Source organism: Mesoplodon densirostris, chromosome 16 (genome assembly GCF_025265405.1).
Source record: "Mesoplodon densirostris isolate mMesDen1 chromosome 16, mMesDen1 primary haplotype, whole genome shotgun sequence".
Taxonomy (NCBI): domain Eukaryota; kingdom Metazoa; phylum Chordata; class Mammalia; order Artiodactyla; family Ziphiidae; genus Mesoplodon; species Mesoplodon densirostris.
Window position 1 is genome coordinate 54,304,787 of NC_082676.1, and position 13,012 is coordinate 54,317,798.

Here is a 13,012-nt window from a genome sequence, read left to right on the forward strand (position 1 = left end):
CATAGATAACATCACCTACTACACACATCAGATTTTAAAAAAGTAGCACAATGCCCTTGCTATAATATGAAGGAGAAATAAAACAATTCATAATTAAAATGTGCATTTCAGCATATCAGTTCTCGGGCCAGACCACATATGAAGACACAATGAACTAGTCAGACACTTGCATTTATATCCAGAATCACTGTGACCTTGATAGCTACAAATGCAGGCTGAGACAAGGCGGGGTTCTTCTGGGGACTGAAGCCATGGGATGGGATTTTCCAGAATGATGACACACTCTTTGGAAAGCTCTGAACCAAAGAACAATTTGCTCTCGAGTTACATGGATATGACATTCCTACATGAGAACAACATTAACATTTTTTGTGTGTTTTTATCTAAAACACCATTAGGGTCTAGGCTCAGCTAATTATAAATAGGTTTTTCACCTCCGTGAGTGTCAGGTGGGACATTTGAAAGTCATAGGGTAGGTGGCTAATGCTTGGTGTCTGGGACTCTCTTGGTCATTGCAGGATGCCCGGCCCCTGTCCACTGAGAGTAGTAGCTGCCACCGTCCTGTAACAATTCCAGTCCCTCCCCCAGATTTCCAAAATCCCCGTGGGGTTTGTGTTGGCTGCACCAAGAAGCACTGCAGTTGTGCGTCGTAACCCAGTGCAGAGTTTCTAGGATGTCAGTAAATGTGAGCAAGTTCAAAGTGAATCCCTGAAACGTCCCCACTCACTGGTGTCCCAGGCCTTCTCGGGAGGAAGGCAAGATGGCTCCAGGACCAGCAGGCTCCTCTGTTACAGTTGCAATAACGTTCATTGTCCTGAATCACTCTACTGTCTGTCTCACTTCCTGATGGAGAAAGAGTGAGGGTTTTGTCGAGGCCCAAGCAAGCCTAGGGGATGGTGCCTCCCACCACGTAATCACGGGTAGGTGAGGGCGGTAAGGATACGATCATTTGTCAGCTGTTAAGAAGCAGGAAAAGGGCCGGTGCTGCCAGTTGCGGGACCTGGCTGTCCTTGGTTTTGTGGTTCGGCTGAGGCAGAAGGCAGGTGGATTGGCATCTTTTCCAAGTGGAGAGATCTGATGGGCCCCGGGGCTGGGGGCACGGCCCAGCCCTGCCTACAGAGCCTCCTATGCAGGGCCTGCTCAGATAGCGTGGCTCCCTGGCATCACTGCTCATGCTCACCTGCCCCAAAGAAGCGGTTTAATTCGCAGCTGGATGAACTTGGGCTTGATTGATCATGGAGGCCCAGCGTGTTTCTGGGCAGGGGGGCAGCGGGAGAGGCCTCCAGCCACTGGGTGTGGCAAAATGTGCCTTCTACTCATGGCTCTACCTCTTAGGAGCACTACCACACTGGGCAGGTCCCACTAGCTGTCTTGGCCTCAGTTTCCCCACCTTTAAAATGGGGAGAGCTATGATGGGCTGAGGGTCATTGCAAGAGCAAGTGAAACTGATTTGAGAAAGTGTTTTCTAAGTTCTCCTGTCGCCATAAGGTCCTTGATCTTCCCAGCTCAGGAGATGCTGACCTGTGAGATTCTTGAGTGTTTGCAAGAACCTCTCTCTGGTTTTCTTCTTCTTCCCTTGAATGCTCCCTGACTTCTCTCTCCCCACTTGCCTGCAGCATGAGGGTGAGGGGCTGAGGCTGCAGAACCCACCATGAACTGTGTTTTCCTGTTGGCAGGGTAAATTTATCCGCATCAACTTCGACGTCACGGGTTACATCGTGGGAGCCAACATTGAGACATGTATCCTTTGCTGAGCCTGGGCCACCTGGGATTCCCACCCTTGGTCCCACCAACCTCCTGCCCAGAGCCTGAGGGGGGCACAAGAGCCACCCCTCTCTCCCCAGGCGCTTGGGTGCCGTCCAGAACAAATCTCCCCTGGGGTTGTTTTCCCTCAACAGCAAGCCTTGTAGTGTGGTGGTCCCCAGGTTTGGGGACCTCAAGCCGCCTGTGTTTGATTCTGAGTGGGCCTCTCCCTAGCTGAGCGACCTTGGGCTAGTTACTCAACCTCTCTGTGCCTCGTCAGTGAAATGGGGATGATAATAATACCTGCCTCATAGAGGTGTCGTGAGAATCAAGTGAATTAATTCATGTAAAGCTCTTAGAACCGTGACAGGATAAGGGCTGGTTGAGCATCAGCTATCGTGAGAACTTCGCTTCATCCTTTTCGAGCCAGGGTCCAAGGCTAAACCCGGACCCCTTGTCCTTCTTAGGAACAGGGCAGCTTCAGCCCACAGATAGGACATCAATGGAAGCAGAACTTTCCCAGAGGAGCAGCCTGCTTCTGGCAAAGCAAGCAGGAAGCTGTTTCTGTAAATCTAAGGAATCAGAATTCCACCAGCCCACCAGCGCCACCTGTGCTCCTTAGCATCCCAGAGGGGGCTCAGGGCATGGCTGGGGTCAGCTGACCAGGCCCCATCCCCACCTCCCAGAGCTGGGCAGAGATTAAATGAGATACAGCAAAAGACACCCATATTCTCCTATGGGGGGATGAGGAGACCATAAATAGCCTCATGTGGGCTCAGAACAGGTATGGCCACAGCTGAGTTATGGTTTTCAGAAGTTTCTGGATTTGGGAATTGCAGATGAGAGTTTGTGACCCTGTTTAATAATAGGCGTTGGGAGGAGAAATGAGTCTACATGACCTGACATGACAGAGCGGAGGAGGGGGGACACAGTCTAATCCAATGGATTTGGGAGCACAGAGAATTTTGTCATAGTCAAGTAGAGCCTGGTTCTTACATGGGGAAATCCACCTGGTACAAGAGCCCAACCACCCATGTGCCTCCCTACCATCCCCTCCCCCCATGGCAGAATAGCTCTCCTTAGATTGATTAGTGGGTCATGTTTACAGTCTCCTGAGGCTAGGCAGCTAGTCAGCTCGGTCAAGGTCACTCAGCCAGCCAGAACTGGTACCCAGCTCTTGAAGCCCAGCCCCTTGTCTGGGATGGTTTTGGCCACCGCAGACACTTGGCATTGTCACTTCCTAGCTCTGTGCTCCTGGGAAATTGAGCCTTCCCCGAGCTTCCCTAGGCCTCAGTTTCCCTATATTGAAAATGCAAATAATATTCGCACTTAGCTTCTAGGATAGTTTGTGAGGTTTAAATGAGAAAATGCACGTCAAACATTTAGCACAGGGATTAACAAATCATAGAGGGTGTAATTGTTTTTACTCTGTAATATCTAAAGACAGCTCACTCTGCAGAAGAGGAGTTGGTGATGGCTGCTGGGGAAACATCTCATTTCATGCCCCTCCCATAAGTCTTTCATCCTGGAGTCCTTTGACTCCTGTCTTTTTATGCTCTTTTTCCCCACTCTGTTCCCCTCACTTCTCCCCGGCACTGGGGCCTGCCAGCAGCACCCAGTGGTCTCATTTTGGATCTGTGAGCCAGAATTGGAAGGTCAACTCATGTGGACCAGGCGTGGGTGGCTTGACTCTGCCCCAGCAATCAGACTCTTCAGAACACTCCAGGGAACCTCTCCCGGGTCCTGGAGATTTCCCCTCCAGCAGCTGGTGTGACAAGGATTGGGGAGGAAGGTCATGTTCCCACAAGAGGTACACGTGGTATCCCTGGGATTCTTAACTCCTCCCAAACCAGATCTGCTAGAAAAGTCACGGGCGATTCGCCAAGCCAGAGACGAGAGGACATTCCACATCTTTTACTATCTGATTGCTGGAGCCAAGGAGAAGATGAGAAGTAAGTGATGAGCAAGGACGTGTGTTGGGAGATCTCAGCCCTCCCTTTCATCATGATCCAGGGTTAATCGATCAGCTGTTAACACAGAGTCTGAGATCCTGCCAGGGAAAGAGCTACACATCTCTGGGCAGCATCTCATTTGTGTGAGTGAGTGTGGCTTCTGTTCAGTCATTCTCATTTACTGAGCACCTACTATGTGACATAGTAGATGTCCATTTCAGTTAGGCATTAAATCATTAATTAATCAAGCCCAGTTAGAACTGGACGACATCAAGTCCAAATAGACACAATCTGTGCCTTCCAGGAAGGGAGAAAGACAATTGCCATATTTGCATGTTTACAAAACTTGCAGGTATTTAGGAGGCATTCTGATTTTATGAGGAATTTGGAAGGGCAGTGGAACCAAGCACTTTTCATTATTCCTGTTTTGAAAATAACTTTGAATTGATGTTTTTGTAGGGCAGGGGTCACCTATATTTTTCTGTAAAGAACCAGATAGTAAATCTCTTAGGTTCTGTAGGCTACACGGTTTTTGTCACAACTACTTAGCTCTGCTGTTGTAATGCAGAAGCAGCCATAGGCAATGCCTAACTAATGGGCAAAGCTATACTACAATAGAATTTTATTTACAAAAATAGGAATGTGCTGTAGTTTGCTGCCCTCTGTTGTAAGGAAAATATTTTTCACATAAAAACTATATACTGTATACCAGACTCCAATAGGAAATTATACATTCTAGGCATGTAGAAGAGTTAATCTACTAACTACAAAGAATATATAAATCACAGCTGAATAAAGGAGTATACCAGTCAATACAAGTACATAGTGTGGTCTACATTCTAGTAATAAGTTTAAGTCCTAAATTTTAGGAGAACAGTACAAATTTTGCTTCCCGTCAGTTTCGTGACCCGGGGTTAGTTATTTTGCTTAGAAAATTACCAAAAGGATGTGTGGGCTGGTACCTTAGCTGTGATGAGGTGTGTTGCAATGTTCCACCACTAGGGGAAGCAGCGTTCCTTATTTAATCTTGTTGCTTGGCCTCTGGAGCAATTTTGGATAAAAGCGGGGAGGCGGAATGGATGTTAGACAGTGGCACATAGGTAAATTAGCACTTACAGTGCAGACATGATGGCGTGGCCCAAAGACAAGCGTTTATATTTTTCTTCTACCTCTTTGGCACCAAAGTCAACAGTTTTGTTGTTCGGTAACCTGGGTTCCGGTTTTGTGCTCTGCCGCCGGTCTCCCAGAAATCAAGAGAGGACAAATCAACAACTGAGATCCCTAGGAACCACTTGTATGCTTGATGATAGATCTGGGGAGAGGTTAGGCTTTTAGGGGGAATCAAATATTTCCACATGTATCCATGGTCTGGATAATGAAATCTTGGCAAAGACTCAAATCCTTGTGACTTTAATCAGGCATTTCAGTTAATCCAAAGGCTTAACTGGTGTCTCGGGTCAACTTAACCTCAACTTTATCAAGTAGCTTCCTAGTGACTTGACCCAGGAAAACCCTTTGTTTAAAAAGAAGAGCATCTTGCTGAATTCCCTCCAAAAGTATAATCAAATCCAGCCTAATTAAAGATTGATCTGGAAGAGGACACTTGATATATTGGACAGTGTCATAAAAGCAAATAGTATAAGAAAAAAAGGAGCAATTATAAATTTGGGGGAGAAAGGGATGAATAACAACAAAGGAATGTAACTACAGAGTATGACTTTTCAGAGAATAATATTTAATAGGTGTCAGAAACAAGGAGTTGACAAATGTTTTTACTAAAGGGCCAGATAGTCCATATTTTAGGCTTTGGGGATCATTTGGTTTTTCTTGCAACTACTCAACTCTGGCTGCTATTGTAGCATGAAAGCAGCCATAGAAAATAGACAAGGAGATGGGAGTGGCTGTGTTTCAATAAAACTCTGTTTACAAATAAGTACCTGCTGTATAAAAAAATAAAAATAAAATTCAAAACAAAAAGAACCTGCTAGTTAAAAAAATAAATAAAATAAAATTCAAAAACAAAAGAGCCTGCTGTGTTAAAAAAAATTTTAAATTAAAAAAAAAAAAAAACTGGGCTTCCCTGGTGGCGCAGTGGTTGAGAGTCCGCCTGCCGATGCAGGGGACACGGGTTCGTGCCCCGGTCCAGGAAGATCCCACATGCCGCAGAGCAGCTGGGCCCGTGAGCCATGGCTGCTGAGCCTGCGCGTCCGGAACCTGTGCTCCGCAACGGGAGAGGCCACAACAGTGAGAGGCCCGTGTACCGCAAAAAAACAAAAAAACAAAAAAAACCCACTTTATTTACAAAGATAACCAGCAGACCAGATTTGCCAATCCCTAATATAAGCCTTATCTACTGATTCAGCTAGAAATAGTTTGAGAAGAGGGAGGCTAAATTGTAAGAGCAATCGTAAGAGCACCAAAGCTTTTTCCACCATAGCAGGAAGTCAATGGATAATATCTAATTTTGACATATCCAGAAGTAGCCATTAATATGATATATAAAAGTAATATATAGTAAGCCTATTATATAGAGAGATAATGATAACTACCAGAAAAAAACAGTTAAAAGAGATAAAAGCAGTTATTGTAGGGTAAGGTAGGAGTTGGAGAAAAGATGGGACAAGCAATTGGTGTTTTTATTATAAACCTTTAGATAGTAATTAATTTTTTTCTCATAAATATATTTATTAAGCTTAACATGTTTGGTGAATATAGGACAAAATCAACTATTACACAACATATATAGGACAAAAATCACAGTGTTAATTAGATGTCCAAAAAGATATATATGGTAAAATCATATACAGCTAAAGAATTATTTGATTATTAAAGGAGGAAAAACTGGGGTGATTCAGGGACAAATGCTGATGAAGGTTGTAAAACGAGGGTGCCTTTTTCCTCCCTCGGGATGCTCATCAAGTTCACATTAAATTCTGTTTGATCAGTGTTGACTAGAAGCTGCAAGTTGCATTTCTCAGGCTCTTAGTATGAGCTTCATATCAATAGCTCTGTCATTGATTTTTTTTTTTTTTTTTTTTTTTTTGTGGTACGCGGGCCTCTCACTGTTGTGGCCTCTCCCGCTGTGGAGCACAGGCTCCGGACACGCAGGCTCAGCGGCCATGGCTCACGGGCCCAGCCGCTCCGCAGCATGTGGGATCTTCCCGGACCGGGGCACGAACCCGTGTCCCCTGCACTGGCAGGCAGACTCTCAACCACTGCGCCAACAGGGAAGCCCTCTGTCATTGATTTTTAAAATCCATGTGTATGTGTGATTTTGATAAAAGTTTAATAAATGGATGGATAAAGATTAATCTAACTTTTCAGACAGCTTTGTTCCTGAAGGCAGGGTACTTTTGGGCAATTGAGATAAAGGTGTCTCTTCCGCTGGGTAGATGCAATGTCTTGTCAGGGGTCATGGCTTAGCAAGTGGAGCCAAGGGTGGATTTCAGCTGCCAGGCACCCTGGGGCAGTGCACAACCTGCACCACTGTATGAGGTGGGTGATGGCTTCTATACGATGAAGCAGAAGGAAGGTTTAAACTGTCCAAGTCTTGGGAAAGGGAAAGAAATTATGATGGACCAGAGCCTTCACCAGGTTCCTGTCTCCTGTTCAAAGTAGAAGTGTGCCTTCCTGACCACCACCCCGTCTTCCTCTCCGTCTAGATGACTTGCTTTTGGAGGGCTTCAGCAACTACACATTCCTCTCCAATGGATTTGTGCCCATCCCGGCCGCCCAGGACGATGAGATGTTCCAAGAAACCGTGGAGGCCATGGCGATCATGGGCTTCAGTGAAGAGGAGCAGCTGTGTAAGTCTTCCCACCTTGAGGCGGGGTGCTGGTGAGGAGAGCGAGGTTCCTGCTCTCGATACTGATCCCAGAAAAGCTTTACAAAAAGTCCAGGCTCTAGTTCAACTCGTCCAAAAGAATTTGGGCAAGGAACACAAGGCACTAAAGAAAAAAATAAACACACACCAACATACACACACACACACACACGTACACACACACATACTGAGGCTGACTAGCAAGAGAACAAAGAAGTTTATTTAGTGCAGAAGTGAAAATTACATACTCAAAGAAGAGTGTGGGCATCCTCGTGAGTGAGGGGTGCCCCGCAGCGTTGTTGATTCCCCTTTTATCTTATTTTTAGCCCTTTGAATGGGTGGGTCTTTTTGATTAGGGGTGGACTGTTCATTGAGGGGAAGGTTGAGGTGTGGCCTGGATTACACCGGGTTGCATCAGCCACCAGTCTTGTGCATTTTTCTGCTGAAACCACTGTACCTGTGCTCTAGGAGATGTTTTCCCTTAAATTTTCCTTTACTAGTCAGGTGCCACAGGTGAAAAGTCTTATAGGGTCATCAGCAACCTGTGCATTTTTATTGTGCATGCTCTACAGTTTTATTGGTCAGTTTCTTGCTCAGATGTTACAAAATTTGTGCGTTAGATACCATTCCTCTATGTGTCATGGCCTCATTAAGTGCAAAACAAGGAGGTGGCTTTGCCTTCTGCCTAATGCCTATACATTAGGAGGCTGTCCTTGGGCCCAGCCCTGTCTTTCCTGCCTCAGTACTACTGGAATTAGTTAGGGACTTTTCTCTGGTCAGGACAGATTTCTGCTCTCTGAATTCCCCACTCCTCAAAAAAAAAGGAGAAGAAAAATGAATATTACTTTAGGTGGTTTATTGGTGTTTTAGAAAGTTGGCTGCATGAGTTATGGCTCTTTTGGTTACAAGTGACCAAATTGGCTTAAGCAAAAAGGAAAATGATTCACTCATAGAGCTGAAAAATTCAGGGATGCTGGTTTCCGGAACAGCGAATTCTAGGGACTCAAAGAATGTCTTTAGAACTTGGTCTCTCAACAACATTGTCTTTAAGTAGGAAGTAGTTTCTTGGCAACAAAATGGCTGCTGTGGCTCCAGCCCTTACATCCATTGGGTTTATGTCCAGCAGAAATGAGCAGAGTGGATTCCCTGCCTGCATCCCTGAATGGAGTCACATTGCCTAGGTTGACATGCATATTCCTGAGCTACTCACAATGAGCCAGGGTTGTAGAAAGCTCTGTTATGTCTCTTTGTTAGGGTCTCAGTTCCATTCTTGGAGCTGGAGGTAGAGAGGTTGTTGGCCTCATTGAGAACATGTAGGCGGAGGGGAGGGGGAGTAATTGAGGCAGTGAGTGTACTTGGGTTCTTCCTGGAAAGGCAGTTCTGGTGATGGACCAACATTGGTCAATATCATCAACCAATGACCAAGAAGCACATTTCGTCCTGAGAACAGGAAAGCTCATAGAGATATTTCTGGTTTCCATACTGTGCAAGAAACACTTTTTCTTCTTGGTTAGATATGCCTCAATACTCAAGGTTAATCTCTTTTGGGAATACCAGGACAAGATTGTGGAAAATTTCACTTTCTTCCCACACCCACACCCATTTGGAGCCCCAGAATAATGGCTACAGTTGCCAAAATGAAACTTATAAGGAAGGGCAGCTCCTTCAGAGATAACTTGGGGCCCAGAAAAAAGAAGACTCCATGAATGAGATAACAAATGGGTGGTGTTTGTAGATTTTGGCCAGGATCCTACTTCAGAATCCAGTGCTTACAGCATCCCTTCCTTAATGACATCAGCTCTCCAAGAATGATTCATTTTATTTGGAACATGAGTCAGTTTTTACTTCTAATCTTTGCTTTAGAAAAAAAATACAACTGATGATTAAGTACTTGCTGTAGGCCAGATATTTGCTAAATACCCCTCTTTTTTTTTTTTCCGGACTTCCCTGGTGGTCCAGTGATTGGGACTTCGCCTTCCAGTGAAGGGGGTGAGGGTTTGATCCCTGGTTGGGGAGCTAAGATCCCACATGCCTCGTGGCCAAAAAATCAAGGCATAAAACAGAATCAGTATTGTAACAAATTCAGACTTTTTAAAGACTTTAAAAATGGTCCACATTGGGCCTCCCTGGTGGCGCAAGTGGTTGAGAGTCCGCCTGCCGATGCAGGGGATACGGGTTCGTGCCCCGGTCTGGGAGGATCCCATATGCCGCGGAGCGGCTGGGCCCGTGAGCCATGGCCGCTGAGCCTGCGCGTCCGGAGCCTGCGCGTCCGGAGCCTGTGCTCCGCAACGGGGGAGGCCACAACAGTGAGAGGCCCGCATACCGCAAAAAAAAAAAAAAAAAAAAAAAAAAAAAAAAAAATGGTCCACATCAAAAAAAATCTTTAAAAATAAAAAGAAATTAATGGGCGGGGGGAAAGGGCCATATACACAAATAAACAGATAGCGACATCATGACAGGTACCTTAAAAGAGATACAAATTACACTCAGAAGCCCAGAGACTGTAACAAGTAGCAGAAATATCATTTACATAATTGTGACTTTAAGTACAACACTCCATGGGAAAGTAATGGCATAAGAATTTCCAATCCACTGTAATAAGAAACACAAGTTTGTAGGTGACCTTTTTTGTCCCACAATGAAAGGTCTTAAATGTCAGGGCTATATTTCCTTTTTTAAAAAAATTTTTAAATTTAATTTTATTTATTTTTTTATACAGCAAGTTCTTATTAGTCATCAATTTTATACACATCAGTGTATACATGTCAATCCCAATCGCCCAATTCATCATACCATCCCCCCATGGCTTTTCCCTCTTGGTGTCCATACATTTGTTCTCTACATTTGTGTCTCAACTTCTGCCCTGCAAACCAGTTCATCTGTACCATTTTTCTAGGTTCTACACACATGCGTTAATATGCGATATGTTTTTCTCTTTCTTATTTACTTCACTCTGTATGACAGCCTCTAGATCCATCCATGTCTCAACAAATGACCCAATTTCGTTCCTTTTTATGGCTGAGTAATATTCCATTGTGTATATGTACCACAACTTCTTTATCCATTCATCTGTCGATGGGCATTTAGGTTGCCTCCATGACCTGGCTATTGTAAATAGTGCTGCAGTGAACATTGGGGTGCATGTGTCTTTTTGAATTATGGTTTTCTCTGGGTATATGCCCAGTAGAGGGATTGCTGGATCATATGGTAATTCTATTTTTAGTTTTTTAAGGAACCTCCATACTGTTCTCCATAGTGGCTCTATCAATTTACATTCCCACCAACAGTGCAAGAGGGTTCCCTTTTCTCCACACCCTCTCCAGCATTTGTTGTTTGTAGATTTTCTGATGATGCCCATTCTAACTGGTGTGAGGTGATACTTCATTGTAGTTTTGATTTGCATTTCTCTAATAATTAGTGATGTTGAGCAGTTTTCATGTGCTTCTTGGCCATCTGTATGTCTTCTTTGGAGAAATGTCTATTTAGGTCTTCTGCCCATTTTTGGATTGGGTTGTTTGTTTCTTTAATATTGAGCTGCATGAGCTGTTTATATATTTTGGAGATTAATCCTTTGTCTGTTGATTTGTTTGCAAATATTTTTTCCCATTCTGAGGGCTGTCTTTTTGCCTTGTTTATGGTTTCCTTTGCTGTGCAAAAGCTTTTAAGTTTCATTAGGTCCCATTTGTTTATTTTTGTTTTTATTTCCATTACTCTAGGAGGTGGATCAAAAAAGATCTTGCTGTGATTTATGTCAAAGAGTATTCTTCCTATGTTTTCCTCTAAGAGTGCTAAATCCCCTTTTTAAAAAAATGTACCAGAACGTTCAGTTTTATATAAATACTAAAAAAACTGGAACAAACTAAAATACTGATTGATAGAAGGCTTATTCAATTATTGGTTGACCTTATGAAAGAAAGCAACGGGACCTTTTAAATGGTCTTAGAAAGACATTGCCTTATGTGGAAATGCTTCTAATATATTTAAATTGAAGATATCAGGGAACAAAGCAATGTGCTAAATGCTTTATATGTATTACTTAATATCACAACAACCCTAAGGGGTGGCCATTATTACCTCAATTTGCAGATGAGGAAACTGAGGTACAGAGAAGTAAAGGAACTTCCCCAAGGACACACTGTTGGAGCTGGGACTCACTTGGGTCTCACGGAATCCCAAGCCCCACTTTATGATTCACTGTGCTCTGTTTTTGTCTGTGGGAAGGTGGTTTTTGTCCTTTAAACTTAAAAAAAAAAAATGTGTGTCAGAACCAAGGTATGGAAACAAAGGTTAAAAGGGGCCCAGAATGTTCTACAATGTGGACTCGCTTTGCTGGGTGATAAGTGATACAGAAGCCCACCGTGAGATGGTGGTCCCTTTCAGTTCTTCTGATGACTTTCAAAGAGAGGAGCAGTTTGGCACCTACTAGGTCTTCAGCCCCTCCCTGACACTTGCTAATCACCCTTTTAACCCTGGAGAGCAGACCCCAGGCCCAGCACCTTGGGCAGGCCCTAGCCTCTTGCTAGCATTTGATAATATAGTTTATCTTTCCCGTATTTATTTTTATAGTTGCATCTATTTATGGCAAGGGAAGCTGATTTTTCACTTAAGATAAAGTTTTCTACTTAAGTGAATCATAGGAAAGAGAAGTGAATGCAAAGAAAAATGTTAAGTAAATAGTAGAACAGATGGTATGCCTATAGAACAAGCATTAGGATGAGGGTGTACAAATGACTGACACCCATGGGACACAGACTTAGACCAGTGTGTTTACCAACCTTGATTATAAATCTAGGGCTACTCCCAACCCTCCTCAAAGAAGTGAAAGGAAAATGGGGAGCTGAGAGTAGTGTCAGGCCTGAGCCCTGGAGCTGCATGAGGTTCCAGGTGACCAGTCTCCTCTGGTTCCTGGACTTCAGCAAGGGAGAATTACTTGCCCTAGATTGCACAGGGAGCTAGGAACAGTATAAGACCATCATAATCAATGTGACATCATAGCAACTACTGTTTATTGAGCACTGCCCAGGTTTAGGTGCTATGCATTTAATCCTTATGACAACCCCATGAAGCAGGTGTTTTTATGGGCCTTCAGATGGTGAAATGGGCCCAGAGAGGCTAATACCTGACTTGAAGTCACACAGCTGCTAATAACATGGCCAAGATGCGAACCCCCGGCAGCTAACTCCAGCGTCGTCCTCAGATCCTCCCAGGGACTGTCTAGGTCCATTTCCAGATGTCAGTCATTCACAATTGATGCCGCTTCTGGGTTTCATATGTATCATCATTGTTTGAATATTTTTATGCAGAGGGTGGATTTCTATAGCCCCATCCACTCTGGGCTTTGTCCTAAACAACAGTTCCATACAATCACTAAGTATGTGTCCTGGTTATACAATTTGAAATAGATTAGAATAAGTACCTAACTATTGAAACGTTTTAGAAGTTTCACATACCATGTATAATCATCCACCCTGTGTACACGTGGTACGCCTGCCAC

General features: G+C 44.1%; 1 protein-coding gene across 5 annotated transcripts in view; it reads left to right on the plus strand.

The window, feature by feature from the left end:
- Positions 1-13,012, plus strand: part of MYH11 (myosin heavy chain 11) — a 110,076-nt gene that overhangs the window by 51,696 nt on the left and 45,368 nt on the right. For all 5 annotated transcript variants that reach the window (XM_060078192.1, XM_060078191.1, XM_060078195.1 and 2 more), the window contains 3 exons: positions 1,677-1,740; positions 3,597-3,695; positions 7,358-7,501. In XM_060078192.1, coding sequence (XP_059934175.1) covers positions 1,677-1,740; positions 3,597-3,695; positions 7,358-7,501 — 307 coding nt within the window. The remainder of the gene's footprint in view (positions 1-1,676; positions 1,741-3,596; positions 3,696-7,357; positions 7,502-13,012) is intronic.